We start from the raw sequence: 26,735 nt of genomic DNA, 5'->3' as shown, positions 1-26,735 counted from the left end.
ACCTTTGTTGACCACAACAGTGGAGTGTATGCTGTCCAGCTCTCTGAGCACGGCCTGCAAACTGCGATAGATGTCTGACTCTAGGGTAGCAGTGGAGACACCAGCATCTGCAACAAGGATGCACCTTTAATCATCACTGGCAGGGCCACAATCTCACATGGGTAATGGGACTAGAATTAGAAGTGCACATTACCATTAGACGGTTCAAATCTAAGCTTTTGTTTTGCGATATGCTAGCGTCATCAGTTGCTAACATTGACAATACTGCAGGAACCTACGCCGTTGGCATGATGATGTTCCCATACCGGAGCTAATCATTAATTTCAGGTGGACACTGAATCGTGATGTCGCCTCTTAACCATCCAGTTATTCTTTAACCTAAACCTTGCAACCATTCATTCAGATATTTGTTTTTATCCTGGTGTGATGATGATTAATGTGGAGCGTAGGATAGATACCTGCGGGCTCCATACTGCACTGGTTTGTAGTACCATCCCAGAGGGCCATGCTATCGCTGCTCCGTCATTGGCATGGTGCTCTAGCGGCTGTGTGTGCTTCCTGCAGACAGGACCAGAGATCACTGATGTGTATGCTCCTGCAGAATCACTGGGATGGTGCTCTCACAGATGTGTGTGCTCCTGCAGAATCACTGGGATGGTGCTCTCACAGATGTGTGTGCTCCTGCAGAATCACTGGGATGGTGCTCTCACAGATGTGTGTGAGAGGATGATGGTGCTCTCACAGTTGTGTATGAGAGGATGATGGTGCTCTCACAGATGTGTATGAGAGGATGATGGCGCTCTCTCAGATGTGTGTGCTCCTGCAGAGAGGACCAGAGAGCTGAAGATCACTGGGATGTACAGTATGGTCCTGGAAATGTCAACAATCATACAAACAGGTGCTCGTGTATCTCAGGCCAACCTGCCCGTGAGAGGAGTGGAGAGGAGCAGAGAGGAGAGAGGAGGAGAGAGGAGGAGAGAGGAGCGGAGAGGAGCAGAGAGGAGGAGAGAGGAGGAGAGAGGAGCAGAGAGGAGCAGAGAGGAGGAGAGAGGAGTGGAGAGGAGCAGAGAGGAGCGGAGAGGAGCGGAGAGGAGGAGAGAGGAGCAGAGAGGAGGAGAGAGGAGGAGAGAGGAGGAGGATGCCCCTGAGCTGGTAGCTTGTGTATCTCAGGCCAACCTGAGGAGTGGAGAGGAGCAGAGAGGAGAGAGGAGGAGCAGAGAGGAGGAGAGAGGAGCAGAGAGGAGGAGAGAGAAGCGGAGAGGAGAACAGAGGAGCAGAGAGGAGCAGAGAGGAGGTGAGAGGAGGAGAGAGGAGCGGAGAGGAGGAGAGAGGAGCGGAGAGGAGCAGAGAGGAGGAGAGAGGAGCGGAGAGGAGGAGAGGAGGAGAGAGGAGAGAGGAGAGAGGAGGAGAGAGGAGCAGAGAGGAGGAGAGAGGAGCAGAGAGGAGCAGAGAGGAGGAGAGAGGAGCGGAGAGGAGGAGAGGAGAGAGGAGGAGAGAGGAGCGGAGAGGAGCAGAGAGGAGGAGAGAGGAGCGGAGAGGAGGAGAGGGAGAGAGGAGAGAGGAGAGAGGAGGAGAGAGGAGCAGAGAGGAGCGGAGAGGAGGAGAGAGGAGCAGAGAGGAGGAGAAAGGAGGAGAGAGGAGCAGAGAGGAGCAGAGAGGAGGAGAGAGGAGGAGAGAGGAGTGGAGAGGAGGAGAGAGGAGGAGGATGCCCCTGAGCTGGTACATGGGATGGTCACACATTCATACCCTTATATTTCTCATTGGGTTTCTGAGTGATCTTGCTATTATTTTCACACACTTTCACACATGGTCTTCCTGTGAAACACTATCAGCACATGCAATCAACAGAGAGTGAGAGTTGGTGACAGACAAAAAGAGGTGCAAGTGCGTAACTATGTGTCACGCAGAACACCACCAGGACAATGATCTGCATTCAGCCAGTATAACACTAATGGCACAAAAACACACAAAAATACCATTCTAAAAACTTAAGGTAAACAGAAACCACTTTCTATGCGATAAGCTCGTTATCTCCGTTTGTAGATAACACACAAACTTGTTATCTCCGTTTGTAGATAACACACAAACTTGTCAGCTGGTTGAGTGCGTTAGAGAGAGCGCATGTCCCCTAACCCAGCATGGAAAGGTCTGTGGGAGGCTCGTATTTGTAGACTTTCCTATTTTCAGATTTTTTTTTTTCAACTGCCACAAAACAAAATTAATCACAACCACAAGAACCTCTCGTCAATCTTCAACAATCTCGAAGGGGATTGTCTGGGAAACCACTGAAGTCAAGATAAGGTCTGATTTTCAAATCCACAAGAAGCAGCCTGCCTTCCATTTTCTGCACAGCTGAGAATGAAAGCACATGACACAAGAAAGAGACATAGAATGTAAATCTACTGGTTCCTCTACAACAACAAGACCCCAAACAGAACCCATAGAATGTAAATATACTGGTTCCTCTACAACAACAAGACACCAAACAGAACCCATAGAATGTGAATATACTGGTTCCTCTACAACAACAAGACACCAAACAGAACCCATAGAATGTGAATATACTGGTTCCTCTACAACAACAAGACACCAAACAGAACCTCGGCCTCACCGCCGGCCCTGTGTTTACAGTAAAGAGCACCAAAACAATCTTGTGTCTGACATTACACCACTAAACCAGACAGGGCCATTCAAAATCTGATTGTGTCTGACAGATTACAGGAACACAGTCAAACACATACCCAGCAAAGAGCTGAAAGTGGATGTGGGTTTGCCACTGAATACAGCCAAGGGGTAACAATGCTGAGCACAGCAAGTTTCCCAGCAGCTCAGTCTCCCCCTGCCTCAGGTCATGAATGGACACATTCAGCCTACCGATGCGGCCAGCTGGCGGACAGAGGGGGGGGGGGGGGGGGGGGGGTGAAAAAGAGGAACCTGGCCCTCTGACCCCTTACCTGCTGGCATCCTCACCTGACCCAGGCGCTCGGCCTCCTGCTGTTATGTATCCGCACGTGGAATGACACACACACGAGTGTGTGAGAGAGGCGCTACACAAGAGCTCGAGCTGCCTACTTCCTCTATCTAGAGCTGCTGCTGCTGCTGTCGCTGCTGTGGCCGACGCTGCTCTCAGAGCTCAGGGCTCCACGCGGATGATGAGCTCGAAGGGGGGAGGTGGGAGCATGTGTGTGGGAGAGAGAGAGGGAGGTGAGAGCAAGTGTGTGGGAGAGAGAGAGGGAGGTGAGAGCAAGTGTGTGGGAGGGCAGGGAGGACAGCTCCGGGGGAGGAGGTACATCTGCCATTAACCATTAATGATACGATATCTAAGGTTAGCCACTGAAGTTTTCAGGTGAAGATCCTATTCTTAAAATCAATTTTGTTCAGTTGGGCTTCTCTTGAAAACCTGCTGCACAAACTCAGACTGACCATAGAGGAGTTCTAATAGGTTCCGGTTAAGATATGAGATATCCTGTGTCTCTCTAGCAGCAAGCCCTCCTTTCATGCCTACAGACATTTGCACAGGTGGATTCAGCTTTTGGGGAAAGGGGGGCCGCATAACTGAGAAATATGAAACACACAGAGGCAGTTTAACAGCACTGCTTCAGCAAGCGAACAGAAGCATGCAGAGGGCCCAGACCGCATGCTTCCTGTTGCTCAGCTCGCACTCGTCAGCCTGTGCCGACACACTTCCTGCCCGCTCGAATGAGTAGGCGTTCCATGCATGTGCAGATATATTTAGCCCAGGACCAGAGGTAGGACAGGAGCTATATATGAGCCACGGCAAACCAAAATAGACATCCACATTCGATGAGTTGTCAAAATGATCCATCCGCAACATCTGAGAGTTCGCAGTGGAACCTGATGTTTTGCAAGTCGAGCCGACTGCACCAATCCAAAGGTGTTGTGTGTAGAGGGAATGTGCTTTGGGGTTTTCCCAAATCCCATTCAAGCTTTTGAGAAGCAAAAGCATGTTATTGTGCCTTTCAGAGAGACAGCGCTGAAAGCACCCAAGCAGGTTTCCCCACATAGAGTAGAAGATGACTGTGTGTGTTTACCTGTGGCCCTAAGCCACCTATGTTTGGCGTCACTCGGTTAAATTCCCTTCCAGTAGTACTTCTGTGTGGGATACATGTTTGAGGAAGTGTAGGTGTGTGAATAGAGTGGAGGGTTTGTGAATAGAGTGTTAAATAAAGGCATAAATGATCTCATCCTGGGGTGTTTGCTCAGGCCTGCCCACACAGTTTCCAGGAGCCGTTCACACCACCCCGCAATCTCCTCCATCTCAGCGCGTCCACAGCTCGTTTCATTCATAACCAGTGGTGGAATGTAACGAAGTATTTTTACTTCGTTACTTTACTTAAGTAAATTTTTACGTATCTGTACTTTACTTAAGTAAAAATAATAGTGCATACTTTTTACTTTTACTCCGTTACATTTTGCAGCTATTAATATATACTTTTACTCCGCTAAATTTCTACAATATGTGTTGTTACTCGTTACATTTTAATGTTGCCTACACAAAAATATGGATTGCGTTGCTGTTTTGGAAGTTTAAACCAATCAGGTGGCTCTATCAGCTCCAATGACAGCAGAGTGTGCATTTGGCAGCAGCACTAGCGGTAGCCTTGCCTGTTTTGCTTAAACATTCGACAGACAGCCTGAATAACAAACAACTTTTCAACATGGATCCAGAGTCAGCCTCATCTGAGCCCTCGGATATGAGCCACCCTTGGCCCTATTTAAAAAACATGTTCGATTTCAAAGGCCCCAAGAATGACTCGTGGAGATTTCAATGCCTTTCCTGTCTACCTCAAAAAAATGAGTTGCTAGCATTCAAGAATTCGCCTTCGAATTTAAGGAAGCATATCGAGGTAAGCAGAGTTCTTGCTATGCTAAGTTAATGTCCCTGACTTTTTGAAAATTAATATATATATTTAATTCGGTTACTGACATGATATTATACTGTTATCTAGCGAAATGCATGTTGACATACAGTAATAGCATCAAAATAACATGATTGGACCTTTTATTTATTTAACGTAGTGGTAAGATAAAGCTGGTAGGTTAGCTATGTCAAGCTAGCGTGATAGCTCGACCTCATGGTCTGCTTGGTACAGTGGTGCTTACCGCCTGTCTCATGGTCAGTGGCTCGAGTTCTTGCTATGTTAAGTTAATGTCCCTGACTTTTTGAAAATGAATATATATATTTAATTCGGTTACTGACATGATATTATACTGTTATCTAGCGAAATGCATGTTGATATACAGTAATAGCATCAAAATAACACGATTGTACCTTTATTATTTATTTAACGTAGTGGTAAGATAAAGCTGGTAGGTTAGCTATGTCAAGCTAGCGTGATAGCTCGACCTCATGGTCTGCTTGGTACAGTGGTGCTTACCGCCTGTCTCGTGGTCAGTGGCTCGTCTTTTACTAGAGATGGTGATCACAAGACACCACGTAACATTGGCCCTTGTCTTTCTAGGTTGTTAGATAAGTGTTAATGAACTTTGCTTATATGGTGCTATATAAATTAGTCTTGTCCCTGCAAATGTTTTTAATTAGGTTGTGAGAATTTGAGTTACAGGTTAAATAAATTATGATGAAGATTAACAGTATATTATTGTTATTGTTACTATTTTTATAGAGAAAGCACAGAACACTTCTTGGGAATTACAATGACCTGACAGCAAACTCAACCAAAAGGAAGGGGACATTGCCTGCTGGTGAGGGTCCTTCAACAAGTAAGCAGTTGAAACTTGAGGACATCAAAGCCTCTCAGAAGAGCACAGATCTGGCTGTACTGAACTTTGTTGTCCAGGGTTTGCACCCTTTTGGTGTAGTAGAGCAGCCTGACTTCATTGCTTTAATGCAGCATATTCTGCCAAATTACAGAGTGATGTCACGTACAACCTTGAGGGACAGAATGGAAAATAACACAAAGCAAATGAAAGCCAGAGTGACAAATGCGATGGAAAACATCAAATACATCGCAACAACCACAGACTGTTGGACAGCTCATAGACAGAGCTTCATCGGAGTCACTGCCCACTGGATCGAGCCTGATGGCTTAGAGCGATGTTCTGTTGCTCTGGCTTGCAAAAGGCTTAAAGGAGCACATACATTCGATGTACTAGCCGGGGCCCTTAATGACATCCACACCGAGTACAACATTCGGGATAAGATTGTGAGGACCACGACTGACAATGCCTCAAATTTTATAAAGGCCTTCAGGGTTTATGCTGGTGAAGAGGGAAGTACAACTGAAGAGGAGAGGGAAAATGGGAATGACAGTGAGAAGGATGATGAAGATCTGGAGGTGGAGACAGAGGCCGTTGAAGTGGAAGCTTTAATGGAAGAAGAAGATGAGTGCTCTGAATACCAACTACCAAAGCATCACCGTTGTGCCTGTCATCTGCTGAATCTGATATCAACAGTGGATGCCAAAAAAGCAGAGTCAAAGGATGGCTACAGGAAGATCTCCCGCGCAGCATTTGCCAAGTGCTCAGCTCTCTGGAACAAGACTGCCCGCTCATCTACTGCTGCAGAGGTAGTTGAAAAGGAGTGCAAGCTGCAACTCATCCGCCCAGTAGACACAAGGTGGAACTCTCACTTTCTTTCAGTTGAAAGAATAATGAGAATAGTTAGAGAGAGTGGAGAAGGAGCCATCAGAGCGGTTACCATGGCACTCAAAGTCCCCATGTAAGTATGGCTCGGAGCAGATGCGCAGTTATGATATGGGTGTTGTAATATTGTAGTTGACTAATCATGTACACTTCATTCAAGTCAACTGCAGTAGAGTAGCCTATTATTATTTAGATAATTTAGAACACTATTAGCTTATCAGCCATGTCTGTGTCATGTCTCAATGCCTATCCCTTATTATGAGACGGGCTGCTGATAATATGTAGCTGAACACATAATCTTGCATAAACATTTTGGTTGGAATTGCTATTGTTTTCAGATGTATGCTCATGCATGTTGAAATATTCAGAATAGCTGAATATTCACTTGTTTAATAACACTGTGTATATCTAGGTATGTGAAATATTTCTCATATATCTCTTAATGACATTCTGCATATTCTGATATTGTGTATTACAGGTTCAGCCCTGCAGAACTTTCTTTCGTGACAGAATATGCATCAACCATGAACCCAATCTCAAAGGCACTAAACATATTGCAGGGAGAGGTGGATGTTCACATGGGATGGCTGGTGCCCACTATAACCCTCCTAACTGTGAAGCTTGACCGCCTCAGAACATCATCCAATTTCTGCCAGCCACTGATTACTGCCCTTTAAGAAGGAATACAGCGACGGTTTGGAGACATGCTTGCTGACCCTGAGCTCATTGCTGCAGCAATTTTACTTCCGAAGTTTCAGACATCGTGGACAAGCAATGAGGACTTGCTGAAGCTGGGTAAGTCATTTAAAAGGTTATTAAATTGACAAGTGTTCAATTGGAAAGGAAGCCTGGCAAAGGATCTACCCTGTTCCAGACAGTTGATCCAAAAATATGTTATAGTCACTAGGAGAAAAAATACCACAGCCATAGTTATCACGATTATCATGATGGTTATAAAGACAAACAGTACTCTTAAAATAATGTTTCCTTTATTCTGTGTTTGGGTTGTTCTATGTAGGCCTGGACTACATCAAGGGAAACATGGAGGAGGATCCGGTCCCATCACCAGTTAGCAATTCCGGGTCAGAGGAGGAGGACTTCTTTGGCCTTATGAAGGGAAACGTCCAGGAAACCACGAAACAACTGGATGCCTACCTGGCAAACTCGGCTACCTCCATGAACACCCTAAAGGCAGTGCCCACAGTTGCCAATGTGTCCCTTAAACTGAACACGCCGTTGCCTGCCTCTGCGGCATGTGAACGGCTCTTTAGTACAGCAGGGCATATTTTTTCTGCAAAAAAGAGGCAGAATAGGGTCAAATTTTTTTGAAAATCAACTATTGTTGAAATTGAACAAAAGGTTCTGTTAATGAAAGGGCTTTAAATGGCACTTATACTGCCATGTTCTTATTATGGCCATTGTTTTTGCACTAACCTTTGGCTGCCTGACCAATGGTAAAATTTTCATTTCAGGTCCTTAATTTAAATTTCTCGTTCTAAGATCTGCCTTGTTCTGACCAGTTTTACACTTGTTTTTCATGTTCCATGTTTCCGTTTTTTACACTTTTATAATTAAATAAAATATTTAAAGATATAACATGTTGTCTTCATTGGTTTGGCTTAATGGTATTAACTTTGCAGATAATCCCTGGTAGATAACTTGTCATCCGCAGAATTGTAAGATAGAGTGTGCGAAGTATTACAGAGGGTAAGCACAATAAGTACACCAACCTTTCCAATAAACAAATGTTGTTGCTTATAATTATTACTATTAGTGACTTCTGTAGAGGCATAAGTATTACCAGTAGCTATATCTGCCTTCTTTATCAAAATGGTACAGCCCTAGACATGGAGAGACAACCCATTTGCGTGAGTACTTTTACTTTTAATACTTAAAGTAAATTTAAAAGTAAGTACTTTTTACTTTTAATACTTAAAGTAAATTTAAAAGTAAGTACTTTTTACTTTTACTTAAGTAGGAATGTTGATGTAGTACTTTTACTTTTATTTTCCTGGGTACTTGTACTTTTACTTAAGTAAAAAACTTCAGTACTTCTTCCACCACTGTTCATAACACAAGCCCTGAGCACGGCCTCATGCATCACAGGAGGTCATGTGAGCCAGTTACATCCAATGCAACAGAACAACAAGGCAAATGTACTCATTCTACTGTCCAACATCATGGAACCATCTGCATTAGTAACACTAAACTACATCCACATTGGCGATGGTTACTGCAAATAAATGACCCACGTTGAGAGAGTAGAGAACACAAATAGAATAGAGTAGAAACACATTTGTCCTGTTTGCCATAGTCCTCATTACACCATGTAGACGATCATTTGGACTGTTTTTGTGGGGGTTGCTATTGTTGGATATGGAGATTACTGCTTAAGGTGGTTGCTGCTTAAGCGATTATGAGAATGATATCCTTCTTAGCCCTGCTGGGATGCTCCATGCTGCTGGTGGTGAGGCAGAGCAAATGTGCCAAAGAGCAACCAGGTCTAAATTGGTTCAGGAAGGAGACAGAGCTAAACGGTGGCTACGTGTGTGTGTGTGTAACCCAACCGTCTTGCCCTGCCTGTCATCTGTACAGACGGCGGTGCTGGGCGCCCTGAAGTCAGTCCTGGAGGAGAGACAGGAGCGCTGCCCATGAAGAAGATGGCCCTGGCACACTGTTATTTCACTACATCTGAGCTTGTTATTTATAGATTTGGAGTACATTTGCAGTTATGTCGCTATAGATTTCATGGGAGGTTAAAGCCAATGAAAAAGCTGCTAGATTAGTACCGTCAGGGGAAACTTTTAAATGTGTGTATTCGTCTGTGTGTCTAATGTTGCCTAATGATGAAAAGGAATCTATGCTATTTTTGCCTTCCATTTTCAAACCGTACGAAGGACACTGTGTGACGCGGTGAGGTGATTACACTGGGGACCGTCTGTTGCCTCTGGGCTCGCCTACGAGTGCCTCAGAAAACAGGAAGCCATTCAGTGGCAGCGTCTAACAGAGGCAGTGGAAGGGGTAGAGGAGTGGAAATCCCCGCCTAGAGACACTGTCTACACCTCCTGGCTCTAGCTTGTGGGTTCAAAAAATAACACAGCTAAAACACAGAACACAAATCTGGGGGAAAGAACCTTCAAAGGCCCATATGTGTGGTCAAATGTGTGGTAATGTACAAGTGGCGCTCCATTTGCATACAGATGCATGCACTAATGATATACTGTACATTTGACAGCACGCCTAAACCTATATACAAAACATACGTATCTGTTTCAACAGAAACACGGTCAAAAGATGCATGCACTAATGATATACTGTACATTTCACAGCACGCCTAAACCTATATACAAAACATACGTATCTGTTTCAACAGAAACACGGTCAAAGCCAGAGGAGGGGTATGGAGAGAATATCAGTCAACAAGACTTCCTGTATATACGGCCGAACAATGCGAGGAAGTTCTTTTTGGATCAGTGTATGCTCAGGGTTTAAGCAGCCTACCTGCCCTGAGGGGGGGGGGGGGGGAGGGGGGAGGCAGGGAGAGATGGGGATTGCTTCCTCTATCACCATCCTGACGGGACACAATGGAGCGAGCAGCAGGTTTGCACGAGCGCCTCACACACATGGTGGATCTATCAGGGCCTGGGGGGGGGGGGGGGGGGGGGGGCAGGAAGTGGAGGGTGAGAGCCCAGCGGCGGGAGTGTGAAGTGGGTCAGTAGCCCAGGGGGGAAGGGTCCACTGATGGTGGCTCCTCTGCCTCTGCAGCTGGGTGCCGTGGGGGATCGGCGGTCGTTTCATGAAACTGGTTCAGAGTTACCTCAAAAACATTACCAGTCATTCAATCGCTGCCACCTGTTGTTATTCCTCCTCCACACCACGTTTACGGTTTATCTCTCGGGCCCAACTGACATCTTGAACTCTCTAAACTACTGGCACACGCACAAGGGACTCCAGGGATCAGTCATCAAGGCCATCTGTGGGCTATAGTCAGGACACCCTCAATCCCCTTCATACTGTATGTAGAGTCAGGACACCCTCAATACCCTTCATATGTAGAGTCAGTGCACCCTCAATACCCTTCATACTGTATGTAGAGTCAGGAGTTACCCCCTCAATCCCCTTCATATATAGAGTCAGGAGTTACCCCCTCAATCCCCTTCATATATAGAGTCAGTGCACCCTCAATATCCTTCATATGTAGAGTCAGTGCACACCCTCAATACCCTTCATATGAAGAGACAGGAGCGCACCCTCAATCCCCTTCATACTGTATGCAGAGTCAGGAGTTACCCCCTCAATACCCTTCATATGTAGAGTCAGGAGTTACATCCTCAATACCCTTCATATGTAGAGTCAGGAGTTACATCCTCAATACCCTTCATACTGTATGTAGAGTCAGGACACCCTCAATCCCCTTCATATGTAGAGTCAGGAGTTACACCCTCAATACCCTTCATATGTAGAGTCAGGACACCCTCAATCCCCTTCATATGTTCATATGTAGTCAGGTGTACACCCTCAATACCCTTCATACTGTATGTAGAGTCAGGAGTTTCACCCTCAATACCCTTCATATGTAGATGGGTTATGGCTGGACTGTCAAATGAGATCATATTAGTGGTCACGCCTTTCTGCTGTCCATATGAGGATGGGATTTAACATTTAAAATGAGCCTACTGAGTCTGTGATATCAATGATAATATTTCACTGCAGCAATAAGATCCCTACTGCTTCGCTCCACTGGTTTAGAGTAAAAAAAAGTTAATTTGCACGCCTCATTTAATTGTGTTCATAAATCTCTTTGAATTCTAAAGTGCAAATTTAAAGATTTAAAAAAAAAAGATTGAAAGGAGGTTAAACTGTGGCAGCTCACAGAGAAAAGAATCGATTCATTAACATTCTGCCTTCTGTGTGTTCGGTGAAGCAGACAGTAATGTGTCGTGATCAGGATGAGGAAGTTCCATCAGACAGAAGAAAGGAGTGTCAGCAATCAACACAATGTCATGAGAATGACGTACTTCTTTATAGCACTTCTTCTTTACACTGTGTATTTCGGGAATTACGCAAGTTTTCTGTAAATACATACATTCCCCCAGAACTGCATGCAAACAAACAGCTCAAGTGTGGACAGTGAGGACTCGCTTCCTTGCCTGCTGAGCACATGCTTGGCTCAGTGGCCAGTCAGCACTGATGTTGATACTTCTCAGTGTGTTTGCTCTCAGATTTGTGCTTGCTGCATTGAGAATGATGCATGCACCACACATACATGACCCAATGAAATATCAGCCTGGTTGAGACCCCATGAAGTATAAAACATATTAATCTCTACCGTCAGGTTATGGTGTTGTGTAATAAGTGAATCATTCATTAGGGTTCCTCCGTCAGGAGGAAACCTATTGTTATTGTAGGTATTATTAGGGTTCCTCCGTCAGGAGGAAACCTATTGTTATTGTAGGTATTATTATTATTATTATTATTCTTGTGCCATTGAAGTCAATGGCAGCCCCTAGAACCGTATGGTAACTTTTTCTGAAATTTGGCACACTCATTAAGGACAGTCAATTCTCCACTCACACCAAGTTTCATGTCTCCCACTAGACCACACTAGCGCCACCAACAGGTCAAAGTTGGACTTTTGTTAACACTGTAACTTTTGAACCGTTTGACCGATTTTCAAAAATGAGGTACCATTGGATTCCTTGGATCAAGACGAATTCAACACACCCTATGGCGTCAATTTCCGGTTATATAGATTTTCCGCAATTTCCGGTTTTATCAAAAACCTTTGAAAGGCATCAACTCCTACAATTTTTGTCAAATCTTCTTCAGAATCACCAGAGATGATCTTCAGACCAAGCCTCACAAAAGTTCTTCAACAGAATTTTGATCCTCACAACCGTTTGTCCGGTACAGCCACTGAAATTCAGCAGAAAAGCCTTCAAACAGGAAGTGAAGTCATATTTCAGCAAATATTTCAGATATCAACACCAAACTTGGTATGCACGTGGAAGACACTACAACATGTCCCCATGTGCAAAGGCAACTTCATATCTTCAAAAATGATTGATATAAAGCAAATTGCATTAATCGCTAACGCTAAAATAATGCTTTACACATTTTTCATTCAAAAAGTGATACTCTGATTCAATCACAAGTTCATATGAAGACACTTGAGAATGTTTAGTACACAAATCTGAAAAAAAGTTGACTGTAAGATGAAAAGTAGATTTTTGGTGAATATTTGAAACATGCATGCTTGGCTAATTGCTAGGGTGATTTCCAGTGTAATGTCTCCCTCTCTGCTCCTTTGCTCCCCTGCGCGCATGCTCCAATTGTCACAGACACAGACTTTCCCTTGACACACGCGCAAGCTTCTCGAGACGCACACACACTATTTCATGACATTGTGGCCTGACCAAGCCCCCACTCACCCCTTAGCTTGAAGCCAAGGCCCTTGTGGATCTTGACAGTATTGCATTTCAAATTGAATATCCCATTGGTAAGTCTGCAGCATGGATTTTTCTATACAGTGACAAATTGTGCAGAATATACATTTTTCCCTGGTTCGCAATCTTTGGAGGAACCCGCCATTGCTGCCTGCAGCTATATTTAGGGTTCCTCCGTCAGGAGGAAACCTATTGTTATTGTAGGTATTATTATTATTCTTGTGCCATTGAAGTCAATGGCAGCCCCTAGAACCGTATGGTAACTTTTTGTGAAATTTGGCACACTCATTAAGGACAGTCCCTTCTCCACTCACACCAAGTTTCATGTCTCCCACTAGACCACACTAGCGCCACCAACGGGTCAAAGTTGGACTTTTGTTAACACTGTAACTTTTGAACTGTTTGGCCGATTTTCAAAAATGAGGTACCATTGGATTCCTTGGATCAAGACGAATGAAACACACCCTATGGCGTCAATTTCCGGTTATATAGATTTTCTGCAATTTCCGGTTTTATCAAAAACCTTTGAAAGGCATCAACTCCTACAATTTTTGTCAAATCTTCTTCAAAATCACCAGAGATGATCTTCAGACCAAGCCTCACAAAAATTCTCCAACCGAATTTTGATCCTCACAACCGTTTGTCCGACACAGCCACTCAAATGCAGCAGAAAAGCTTTCAAACAGGAAGTGAAGTCATATCTCAGCAAATCTTTCAGATATCAACATCAAACTTGGTATGCACGTGGAAGACACTACAACATGTCCCCGTGTGCAAAGGCAACTTCATATCTTCAAAAATGATTGATATAAAGCAAATTGCATTAATCGCTAACGCGAATGGTGAATATGTAACCGGGTAGCTTTAGGACCCAGGAGTTTATAGGCAGCCAATGGTTGACGTGCTGTTATGAATGCTGCCTGACACGCGCGCGACATGCACGAGACGGACAGACACAATTTTATTGAGACTATTTTGTGGATACGAGAGAAGAGGACGATTTCTGGTGTGGAGAAGATTTTCGTCTACATTTGACCGTAAGTAATAAAAGCATACTTATTACTGTTTAATTCGTATGATAACTGCAAGACGATTTTATTCTGTTTTTATTCTTGGTTAGTGTATTTGAGGTAGCGCAGATGTTTTGGGTCGAAATGGTAGCTAGCTTAGTTAGCTGGATAGTTATCTAGCATTAGGGAGAAGGCAACTTTGGTACCGATAGGTACATTTTGAGGAATTGTGTTCAGAAAGTGATTTAACCAAAGGCCAGAAGTTTAACACAGTTCGTTTGCGTTGATGAATACAAATTAAGTGTTTTATTGACTTGTTCCAGTATCACTTTGTGACTCCGTGCTGTTGTAGCTATCTAATGTAAGTTAGCTGTATTTAATATTTCACTGGGTCTTGGAGCTGTTTCATTCACTGAAATAATTATGAAATGTGATGTTCTATTAGCCATTTCGTTACTTGAGCAAGTCACAGTATTTCCAAGGTTTGATAGTGTAACTGAGACGACACAGTAAATAATTCATCTTTGCTAGTAGAAAGTATGTTGTATGGTAGCATAGCAAGCTAGTAGTATAACTACAAACCTTAACATATAGGCTAGTTTTTGCTTCTGTGGACGGCGTTTCAAATTAACGTACTCTACGTACCTGTACGGTTGGGTTATTGTATATTTACATGTCATTGTGGATGTAATTGTGTTGTTTTAATTAGTGCGTTCCAAGTTTTTCTGATGGTCTCCACAGCGCAAGTAATTTTTTTCGAAACTGTAGTTGGCTAGTTAGCTAGGCTACCTTAATTAGCTGTATAGTTAGGCTACCTACCATTAAACTCGTAGCAATGGTAGCTACACTACCATGGTTGTTGTACTTGCTACGTATTAAGCGGTTCAAGGTTTGATCGTTTAGAAGCTCCATTGAAAACATATAGAACTACAGTACAGTATTTTTGTAATTGTTCGTTTGATACGATTAGCTATTGAAGTGTTAGCAGTAGTACTAATTTGAACATAGTTTTTGCTTCTGTGAGACGGCGTTCTAAATATACCTATAACTTAACAACCTGTAACTCTACTTTCATAAATAGGTTTCCCCATCTCCTCCCATACCATGGGCCAGAGGAGCATGACCACCTGGGTGAGGAGTTTCTGAATTATCAGACCATGCCAACCACCTCCCTTCAGGACGAAACTGAGATGGAAAGCTTCTGGGCTGGAATGGCAACACGGAAACATAAGGTATACTTTTTTTTGGCTTTCTTTTTGGCAGGTGTGGCTTGGCTACATCTGTTGCTATTATTGATGCATGCCTATATCGTGTCATACATGATGCAAACTATGCATGTTGTATCTGAACTTTGTTACAGTGTACTTACAGTATTAATCAAAACAAAATATGGTATGTTTTTCCATTTTGTTCTTTGTTCATTCTCAATAGGTGGCAGGAACTAAAGAATTTGAGAGGCTTGTTGCCGTCGCCAAGCTGGTCCTGGTGTTGCCCCATTCGAATGCAGATGCTGAGAGGGTGTTTTCAGTGTTCAGTGGGACTGAACAAAACTAAGACCAGAAATAGCCTGGCATTGGATGGCACCCTGTCTTCAATAATGGCCATAAAGATGGCCGACCTGGAGCCCTGTTTCAGATGGGAGCCCCCCTCAGAGGTCATCAAGGCCTCCAAGAAGGCCACAGGCCAGTACAACCTTGCCCACAGATCTTAGAAAATGACTAACCAGGTTCTGATCTGCACCTGATACCTCATTTTTAGTTATTTTTGTCATGTGTTGATCTATTTTATTGCTTAAAAAGGCTACTGTTTAAGCACTTTATTTGTTGCACTTTTTTGTTTGATGGAACGTGTGGTGGGAGGCTTTGAATAGTGAAAAATATTTCTCCCTAACTAATCTTGTGTCATTTTTTGCTGTTCATAAATCGTTAAGTGCTCATAAATCATTAAATACAATTATTAACAATATAGGTTAGGTTCCAGTTAAGAATTAGTTGAATACCATTGTAATCAAAATGTCAATCAACCTACCTTGGTAAAATCTTAAACACAGGTCTATTAATTAGGCTATATTGTGGTACATAGACAGTCATTGAGGCACAAGAATAGTTTTCTGGTTGAATGTTCAGCTCAAGTCTAAAAGGCCCTACAAGTCATGATCAGATGAACATGAATCAGAATAAGTTCAGGTATTGCACATCTTTAGCATACCACCCAAAAATCCACTAGAATGCAGGAAATAACATCTACTTAAACCAAAATGTCCTGGGGGTGGACCTTCAGCTATGTCTTTGCTTCACAGAATGTAACCAATGTTGTCCATTTCCAGTAGGCCCCACAGTAGGCAGACTTTGGGCCCCAAAAACCAACAGAATGCAGAGCACAACATGGGTACAACGCCAAATTAATTCCAATTCCCTGATATCTGAGCCACCCAACGTGTGTAGCTGCGTGCACGGCAACATTTTCTCACTCCAAGGTTTTTTGAAAAGTTGGCAGCTCTGTGGTGACACGTTTTAGTACACTTTGCAGTGAGTGTGTTTGCCCTACAATGCTAAAAAGTTGCAGTCAAATTTGGCAAAATTGCTAGCTTGGATATTATCTTTACATTTAGATGGGTTGGTGGTTACAAACAATGAGGATGCGCATGCAGCTTCAAGGCAGAACAATGCCTACCATTTCACCTTTACTGTATATGTTCCATCCACCCCCCCTTTCTGAATAAAGTTCCATTGATCTGATTTGTTGCTATCTGTTGCTATAAAAACCATTTTAGCCAAGCTAACTAACATTGTTTTTAGCTAGCTGACATTACCATTCAATCACAAACAAAACATGAATAGAAATAACTTGCTAACAGGGTCCTCACGTTTAATCAAAAGCTTGTAGTGAGATGCATGACCCCCCGAGACAAGCTTTCATGTTAATAATCCTGTTGGTCACCCTGATTGTGCATGTTGTGTAGTTAAATGGAATGAGAGAGTCTGACCATGATAAAGTATTGTCAAGCTGCTGTACCATCACAAGGTACACTTGCAAACAGCTGGACATTAGCTGTACCTTGGTCCAGTTCACTGCATGCCTCTTGTCAGTTGTGTATGACTGAGACTAGAGAGATGTCAATTCAGGGAGAGTTCCTATAACCATGGATTTTTAACCAGTTTTGGGAAATTTTGAAAACAGTGTTATTGTGTGGGACTACGTTTTTTGGGCTACTTCTAATCCTCATGCGGCCGCCGCATTTATCCCTTGGCGTGACCTGCACTGGGAAAGAGGGAAACAGCATGGATGGGGAAAGTGTGTGGGCAGAGCAAGCAGTAGTAGTACATAACCTACAAACGTCCTTTAGTGAAGTGTATCCTCACTTTCATACAGTTATTGTTGTAATCAAAGCTTTTAAAGAATGGATCTCTGCATTAAGGGCCTGACCAGAGCACAGGTGGCCTGACAGAACACGCTTCAAAGTTGTCACTTTCAAAAGGGTGGCATTTTAACCCTGTCAGTCCAAAATGTCTAAAACTTGGTACCCATGACTTATTGCTCATGGGAAACAAAAAAGTCTCAAGAACCCATAATGTCACCAGCATGGATATTTCTCGACAGTGACAATTTGTGAATAATTTAAAAAAAATTACTTCAAATCAGCCATTGATCCAATTATCTGTCCAATGTTGTGTACATGTATGAAATACATGTCAGTGTCATGTCAATTTTGTAGTGATTGGAATGTTGAGGAGGAACCCGCCATTGCTGCCTGCAGCTATATTTATTATTATTCTTGTGCCATTGAAGTCAATGGCAGCCCCTAGAACCGTATGGTAACTTTTTCTGAAATTTGGCACACTCATTAAGGACAGTCCCTTCTTCACTCACACCAAGTTTCATGTCTCCCACTAGACCACACTAGCGCCACCAACGGGTCAAAGTTGGACTTTTGTTAACACTGTAACTTTTGAACCGTTTGACCGATTTTCAAAAATGAGGTACCATTGGATTCCTTGGATCAAGACGAATTCAACACACCCTATGGCGTCAATTTCCGGTTATATAGATTTTCCGCAATTTCCGGTTTTATCAAAAACCTTTGAAAGGCATCAACTCCTACAATTTTTGTCAAATCTTCTTCAAAATCACCAGAGATGATCTTCAGACCAAGCTTCACAAAAGTTCTTCAACAGAATTTTGATCCTCACAACCGTTTGTCCGGTACAGCCACTGAAATTCAGCAGAAAAGATGCCAAACAGGAAGTAAAGTCATATCTCAGCAAATATTTCAGATATCAACACCAAACTTGGTAAGCACGTGGGAGACACTACAACATGTTCCCATGTGCAAAGGCAACTTCATATCTTCAAAAATGATTGATATAAAGCAAATTGCATTAATCGCTAATGCTAAAACAATGCTTTACACATTTTTCATTCAAAAAGTTATACTCTGATTCAATCACAAGTTCATATGAAGACACTTGAGAATGTTTAGTACACAAATCTGAAAAAAAGTTGACTGTAAGATGAAAAGTAGATTTTTGGTGAATATTTGAAACATGCATGCTTGGCTAATTGCTACCACGATTTCCAATATAATCTGTCCCTGTCCGCTCCTTCGCTCCCCGCGCGGCTTGCCCCAATTTCTCACAGACACAAACTTTCACCTGACACCCAATGTAATGTAACCGGGTAGCTTTAGGACCCAGGAGTTTATAGACAGCCCACGGGTGACAGGCTACATTTGTTAGCTTGAGGATCCAGTAGCTTCTAGACAGCCCATGGCTGACGTGCTGTTTTCTTAAAGTGGCATTATACAGTAATTGTACATCAGGATTAGGGTTAGGATACGCAGTTTTACCTTAAAATAACAGTTTTTTAAAAATTGGGGCGCTACAATGACTTTTCATATGGAGAATCGCCTCCGTGCCATTGCCATTTCAAGAGATTTCGTTAGTTTTAGCCGCTAGCATATCGTTAGCGATTAGCAATTGTTCCGTTATGTTTAGGGTGACCAGACGTCCGGATTTTTAATGCACTGTTCGGCGCAGCATCAAGCCGGACGCATATTTGTCCTCCTTTTTGAAGTTGGAGGTGCAGAACCCAGCTTGACCGCAGCAGAGAAAGTGATTGTAACCCCCAAAAATCTAAAGAGTTATGTCTGGAAATGTTTCGGATTTTGGTCAGTTGATTGTAAACTTGTTGAGCCTACAGCTAAACTAGTGTGTAAGCTAAGTCAAGCTAGAGTTAGCTAACCATTCAACAACTAGCAACTTGAGGCTACATCTCCAAAATGTGCACCCAAGTGAATATGGCCTAATATGTGGAACTTCAGCGAAACAGCCACGACTGGATACATATTTTGCGCCGTCCGCCACAAGTTCGTTGTCTGCGGCACAACAGGAGGCCTGCACGCAAAAAATGATTTCGTTCATATGCAAGGACATGAGGCGTGTGTGGTGGATGGGATAGGCTTCATGGAGTTCTGTGAAGCACTGGAACCGAGGTACCGTATCTCATTTTATTTTACGTTAACAGAAACATTACTTGTGTGAGCTAGTCGCTACTGTACTGACTGTATATTGCATGAATAAAATAGATTAGATAAGCTACAACAGCTTCATGCACTGGTTTGATTATTTGCCGTTTCATGCCAAGGAAAAGTTTCATGTTTACCACAGCCCAGCTCGCTCGGAGCGTTCAATGTCGGTTCTATACTGTAAAACTTCAATTAATGTTAATAATATTAGTTTCAATCACTGAATGAAGCCTGCCATATTTGGGACAAGAATCGCGACCTTAAATTGCTTGCACGAAACTCTTGATCAGCACTCAGCATTTGTTTATTGTTGTCGTTCATTTAAACCGATGCAGAGGGCGCGACGATAAGGGAGGGAGAGAGAGAGAAAGAAAGAGTGCGTGTGTGTGTGTGCGAGCGAGAGGCCAAGGTCTACGGTCTTGGCCATTAGTTAATTTACTTATTATTGTGTAGGTAATATGTTGTTAAATATGTTAAAACTTAAATAAATTACCTATACAAGTAGTTATGTCTCGTTGTATTAATTTATCCTGTTATTCACGTGCCTTAATGCGCAACCAGATATTCGAATATGTTTGAATATATGTGTTTTTTGAAAGGGAATATTCGAACGTCATTTTTGAGCAATTTTGACAGCCCTATTGCTGACGTGCCGTTTCCTTAATAAGACCCGCGATAGTTTAAATTGCCGTGTTGTAATGGAGGCAATTATTTGCTGCGAGGTTTACCAAATGCTTTAGGCATTAGCTCTGTGTACTTCAGGTAGGCTGGCAACTCTTACTACATCCATAGTAGCTAGCATATTTGCATGGTGTTCAACCTGGTGAGATGTAGCCTAATGTTTTTACCACATAGCGACAGACTCCTCAGCCGTTGACGTGACTGTGGAGTGTTGAGCAGCGAGGTTACAATTGAACAGCCCTCGGTATGTTTTGTTACATAAGTTAAGAACATTTATATAATGATGCTGTTGCTATTGTGTAACTAATACGGGTATTTCTACCACAGGTAGTGTCCAGCGACTGCCACTGTTTTTCCCACATTAGTTTCTCATTGTTTTATTTCTTTCTGTTCTCTGTTTTGTTTAGCTTAAGGGCCTGTTTTGTGTGCTTTATTATTTTGGAGTTATATCTGTATTTTGAGCCTTGGTTATGCTAGGCTTGCTAACCTGGTGACACGTTTTAGTACACTTTGCAGTGAGTGTGTTTGCCCTACAATGCTAAAAAGTTGCTGTCAAATTTGGCAAAATTGCTAGCTTGGATATTATCTTTACATTTAGATGGGTTGGTGGTTACAAACAATGAGGATGCGCATGCAGCTTCAAGGCAGAACAATGCCTACCATTTCACCTTTACTGTATATGTTCCATCCACCCCCCCTTTCTGAATAAAGTTCCATTGATCTGATTTGTTGCTATCTGTTGCTATGAAAACCATTTTAGCCAAGCTAACTAACATTGTTTTTAGCTAACTGACATTACCATTCAATCACAAACAAAACATGAATAGAAATAACTTGCTAACAGGGTCCTCACGTTTAATCAAAAGCTTGTAGTGAGATGCATGACCCCCCGAGACAAGCTTTCATGTTAATAATACTGTTGGTCACCCTGATTGTGCATGTTGTGTAGTTAAATGGGATGAGAGAGTCTGACCATGATAAAGTATTGTCAAGCTGCTGTACCATCTACTGTGTGTGAACTTTTTTCAGAAAGGGGGGTGGATGGAACATATACAGTAAAGGTGAAATGGTAGGCATTGTTCTGCCTTGAAGCTGCATGCGCATCCTCATTGTTTGTAACCACCAACCCATCTAAATGTAAAGATAATATCCAAGCTAGCAATTTTGCCAAATTTGACTGCAACTTTTTAGCATTGTAGGGCAAAGGTACACTTGCAAACAGCTGGACATTAGCTCTACCTTGGTCCAGTTCACTGCATGCCTCTTGTCAGTTGTGTATGACTGAGACTAGAGAGATGTCAATTCAGGGAGAGTTCCTATAACCATGGATTTTTAATCAGTTTTGGGGAATTTTGAAATATTTATGCCTTGGCGTGACCTGCACTGGGAAAGAGGGAAACAGCATGGATGGGGAAAGTGTGTGGGCAGAGCAAGCAGTAGTAGTACATAACCTACAAACGTCCTTTAGTGAAGTGTATCCTCACTTTCATACAGTTATTGTTGTAATCAAAGCTTTTAAAGAATGGATCTCTGCATTAAGGGCCTGACCAGAGCACAGGTGGCCTGACAGAACACGCTTCAAAGTTGTCACTTTCAAAAGGGTGGCATTTTAACCCTGTCAGTCCAAAATGTCTAAAACTTGGTACCCATGACTTATTGCTCATGGGAAACAAAAAAGTCTCAAGAACCCATAATGTCACCAGCATGGATATTTCTCGACAGTGACAATTTGTGAATAATTAAAAAAAATGACTTCAAATCAGCCATTGATCCAATTATCTGTCCAATGTTGTGTACATGTATGAAATACATGTCAGTGTCATGTCAATTTTGTAATGATTGGAATGTTGAGGAGGAACCCGCCATTGCTGCCTGCAGCTATATTTCTGATTGTTATTGGTATAGAATATTCCATAAGACTAATCTAAATGTAAAGTTGTTTTCCGGCCTGTAACCATGATAACAACACAGGGCCCGTTGCTCTTAGCATATGTGCGGCTATTAGCAGTGCTCTGTATGGACATCAGTTTCTGAAGTGGGAGCCCAAGCCGTAATGAATAACATGCAAATGTCATTACATCTGTTCGCATTTCTAGGCCAGCCTTTTTTCGTCTTACGCACAATTCTACCGCTGGCATTCTCAGCAGTAGAAATGATGCCTTAATCAATTTGTTACACCTTGTCTACAATTAACTTACATGCCCTCAAGCATCAGAATAGCCTTGCAAAGATTCAGAGCCGCGGTATGAGGCTCGCTTTATTTAAGAGCTCCTAATTTTGGCTATTTGTGAGCCCTTCCTTTATTTTTTTCCGGCGTTCTCTTGGCAAAGGTGTTGTTATGCAGCGGGACTTTAAAGGACAACGACAGACGACGTGATGCAGTCTGGTCAGAACAGGACGTACCGCGTGCGTCAAGGAAGACCGCGACTCCAGAGACTTGGCAGACAGGGAGCCGGGTTCAGCGGTGGAGAGTCACTGAAACCCTGGCTGCCACAGCACAGCGGCAAAATAATTCCTTGGGCCTGAGCTCACTACATAAATAACATATCTAACAGCTGTCTTAAGTCTTTCTTTAGCCTGTCTGTTTTAATGAAAAGGACCCAGATTTATGTTCAGTGGTCAGATTAAAGATTTCAGTGTGGCAACAATGTATGTTGCTTACTTGCCTCTGTTTGTTATTTGGCCCAACCACAAGCGGCATATATCACACCATAATGGTTGACATTACCAATCGGAATTAGCAGCACACCACAGCAGCGTCAACAGCAACCAGACATTTAGGAAAGAATAATGGCATGCAGACCATTGCATCATTAAGTTGTTCCATAGTTTCAGCAACTCAGTGAGATCATGCCACAAAACCAGTAGCGCTATTTTTGTGGTGGGTATGATGTCCTAACTGTCATAGTTAGGACCTAACAGAAAGGTCTCAAATAAATGTCCCTAGCAACAGTCGGTTTTGCCTGCTCTTGCAACAAGTGCCTGATAAATTCCTTTCTGACAACAGGCTTCCTTACAGACCGCCAAAACTCAGGGGCGGCCCACAGCAAATACACATCTGATGGGAAAGGATCCCTTTCTGTTGTCCTAACCCCATAAATCCACAAACATATGATCTTAAGCGCTGAGATTTGAGAGGTCGACACCAGGCCTATTATTTGTTTTGAAAAAAGTGGAGTCCACTTGTGTTTCTTCCTGTCATTGGGAGTCTCTGTTTGAACTGGCATTATACAGATGAACTATTTTCAGAGAAGAAGAGTAAAAATAGAAGAATTGTTCTTCCTCCCTTCAAGTATGGCTTCAAACGCATTGCTAGAGATGAAAGAAAGACTCTGCTTATATATACAATTTTGAAATATCTGTATATTTGAGCTTTATGATATAATACATTTGCATCATTAAAATGATAAATCTGCGGCACAGTAGCACTGGAGTAAAATGGTCAGACATGTGTTGGCCAAAATTAATCACCATATTCTGGTTTTAGAACTATTATCATCACCATCATTAAAACCATTCATAATTCGAGTGACATTGCAGCACAGCATAATTACCACTAACTGTTTTTACTTAAAGTTAATTATTAACTAACTAATCAATGTGCACACACTTTCTACACTAATTGTTTTAGTATGAAATGGTTGTTAATATGCACTTGATGTAAGCTACTACGTGTATCACAACCAGAGCTGAAGTCAAACGTTAGAGAGGGAGGCAAGGTAGAAAATAGCCCAAAACTGCATGAACCCACAGCCCTTGACTGAGCCTTCAATCGCTCAGTCATGCGTGCACCAGGGTGTGAATGGAAACAATGACCCTAGCTATGGCCAGCTATGTTGTTTTATTCATTGTAGCATTTCTCAGACATGATGGAAACAGTCTGACAAGAACACAGTGGCACGGGGTTCGCGGAGACACGGGAAGGGTGCATCAGGACTACACAGGCGCTGAACCCTAAAGTACTGACAGTTTATATACGAAAAACTAATGTGAAAATCAGCCTTAATGACTATTGATTATTCATTTAAACTACATAAGACATGTAAAGACAGCTAAAATGCACGGTTCAACAACGTAATAAAGGCCCCACGATATCTCGGTCACTACAATCGAATGTGTCCCTGGTTTTACAAATGAATGAAAAAATCTAAACAAACCAATAAGAAACCGCGAGATGGTGATGTGTCGGAATGTAAAGATAACCGGGGCTAAGCATATGGTTACTCTAGACTACAACATACTTAGCTCAGTGTAGGCTGTATGTTCACCTAATGTGATCATCCCAAAAGTTCAACTGTGGCTACAACGGTGCCTTTGGTCAAAGTCGCTTCTCTTAGAATGATCCGAAATTGACCAACACAATACTTTTAGGGCAAATCATTATTACATTATTAACATATGTATGTTACAGAGCAAATCAAGCTTACCTGTTGGTGAACAACATAAACTTCAACACGGTCAGTGTCAGTTCCTACTTGTCAAAGTCAGCTCGATGTTGACTCCTGCGCCGTTAACTGATTGGCAACGCCTACAAGCACGCTGCTATAGCGCTTCTGTGTGTTGCGTTCTCCGACCACTAGAAGTTCTCCGACCACTAGTTGAGTTCAATCAAAAGTTGCCATATTTAGAGATAATTCAATCAATCCATGTTAATGATGAGAGTTGGGTGAAGTGAATAGAACAAGAGTGATATAGCCTTTTACCAATTATAGCAGGCAAGTGATCTTTCGAATATATCTCGAATTTATTTGAGGGGCAGTAACATTATAAGGTTCTCAAAAAAGCTGTGAGACTTGTGGGCTCTATAAATAAATACGCACCAGCACAGACATTCGTTGTAGGCTTCGTGGTGTCATCAACATAATCCTCAAATGACCTACAAGTACAGATAACTTTGTTGACGTTAACAACCAGAAAGAAGGAGTTTTTTGCTGTAAGAAAAATCGTGTAACAAAATAAACTGTTGTTCTCAAAGTGCTGTGAATCATGTATATAAAATCGTATGATGAAACTGTAAAGATTGCAAATCATCCGAAATACACCAAATGAGCAAATCTCAAATGATTAAAAAAAGAATAAAGTTAAAATAGAACTATAGGGCCCTACGTATTGAATATGTATTATTTTTTATTTAACAACATGTATTGTGCATATTTGCAACTGTGACCTTTTTGCTAATTCTTCATCTCTGTAATTCAATGACATGATCACATGAGATCAGTTTATACTGATAGGAACAGTAATACTTTATCTCAAAAGGGAGTTAGAACCAAACTCATTCCATCAGCAGCAGTGGCCTTTTCCATGACTGGATCAAATGCAATGCAGATTCTTGGCCAAGAGTGGTGTCTGATTGAAAATGTGATTACAATGCAGTTAAAGATTTGGTTATTTTGAAACACTGGGATAAATAATTAACTAACCAATATTCTCATGTGCCATCCCCCTTTAACCTAGCCAGGGGCATCACTGGTGGAAGTGTTTTGTTGTCTCACATTAAACATTAAATAGGTCATGCCTTATGCTCCTCTTGTGACACCCAAATGACCTGTCCCATTCTGTGGCTTTCTGAGGCATCCATTCAGACAGTCCCTCTGCCTGCAGCTACTGTGGTCGTCTGAGATGGGAGGACTGTGGTCCAAATGGTCAGATGACCAGAAGTGGCGCCATTTAATGACCCGTGTGCTTCAAGTTCTCTGAATGCTCTTATTTTGCGCTTCAGACTGTCTTGTCTCTTAGCTACGGTCAGCGGCATCGGTACACGTGGCACATAACAGCAAGATGCATTGATGGTGAACAAGGTTTTTATCTATAGCGACGCACTGTCCTACACTGGCTGCCAGTGTGTGAAGAACGCTAACTGTAGCTAAGAGACAAGACTGTCTGAAGCGCAAAATAAGAGCAATCTGAGGACTCGAATCACATGGAGTCATTAAATGGCCCCACTTTTGGTCATCTGACCATTTTGACCACAGTCCTCCCATCTCAGACGACCACAGTAGCTTCGAATGAAAACTCCGACATCTCTACAGAATGGCCTGTAGTACAATTGCCATTTTCTTAATTATGTAGTTTTGTAGAAAAATGCTGTGGGAAATGTAGAAACACATAGTGAATGTCTGGGCACAGGGTGTGGATCAACATTATGGCACAAGTTGCGACACACTGGGGTTTTTGACCCGATGACACATTTGTAAGCCAACCTGTACTCTCACGACAATGTGAAAAACGAGGTGCAACATTAAGCCCACTCAGCCCCCTAAGAAACACAAGCATTATGGGAAGCCGCTAAATACATTTTATACCCACTTACAAGTGCCACTGTAGTGAAGTGACCTGTAGAGAGGTATTGTCATTTTGGACACTATGTGTGTCATCATAGGGTGTGATGTTGGTTGTGGGTAGGGTGACAGTGCCAAACATACTAATTTAACAACTCATTACAGGGGA

At 42.5% G+C, this 26,735-nt stretch overlaps 2 protein-coding genes across 3 annotated transcripts in view; one reads left to right on the top strand and one right to left on the bottom strand.

The window, feature by feature from the left end:
- Positions 1 to 25,380, bottom strand: part of LOC116219854 (phosphoinositide 3-kinase regulatory subunit 6) — a 39,264-nt gene extending 13,884 nt beyond the window's left edge. The window contains exons 1-3 of one of the 2 annotated variants that reach the window (XM_031563829.2): positions 24,713 to 25,380; positions 459 to 820; positions 3 to 107 (exon numbers count right to left, since the gene is read on the bottom strand). In XM_031563829.2, the coding sequence (XP_031419689.2) occupies positions 3 to 107; positions 459 to 507 (154 nt within the window). In that variant the 5' untranslated portion in view covers positions 508 to 820; positions 24,713 to 25,380. Of the gene's footprint in view, positions 1 to 2; positions 108 to 458; positions 821 to 2,954; positions 3,184 to 24,712 lie in introns of those variants that run through there. The other variant, XM_031563830.2, reaches the window with a different exon arrangement.
- On the top strand, positions 5,029 to 8,222 carry LOC116219855. Its single transcript, XM_031563831.1, has 3 exons — positions 5,029 to 6,700; positions 7,103 to 7,419; positions 7,643 to 8,222. Exons 1-2 carry the CDS (start codon positions 5,868 to 5,870, stop codon positions 7,299 to 7,301), a joined length of 1,032 nt encoding a protein of 343 aa, XP_031419691.1. The 5' UTR covers positions 5,029 to 5,867; the 3' UTR covers positions 7,302 to 7,419; positions 7,643 to 8,222.
- Positions 25,381 to 26,735: the final 1,355 nt, after the last annotated feature.

Source organism: Clupea harengus, chromosome 26 (assembly GCF_900700415.2).
Source record: "Clupea harengus chromosome 26, Ch_v2.0.2, whole genome shotgun sequence".
NCBI lineage: Eukaryota > Metazoa > Chordata > Actinopteri > Clupeiformes > Clupeidae > Clupea > Clupea harengus.
Note: the sequence above shows the minus strand (reverse complement) of the source record. Positions and strands in the feature narration are given on the sequence as shown.

Excerpts from the sequence above, each read along its gene's own strand:
- LOC116219855 (XM_031563831.1), top strand. The coding sequence starts at position 5,868 with ATGCAGCATATTCTGCCAAATTACAGAGTGATGTCACGTACAACCTTG. Across the intron at positions 6,701-7,102 it reads ATGGCACTCAAAGTCCCCAT|GTTCAGCCCTGCAGAACTTT; the intron begins GTAAGTATGGCT and ends TGTGTATTACAG.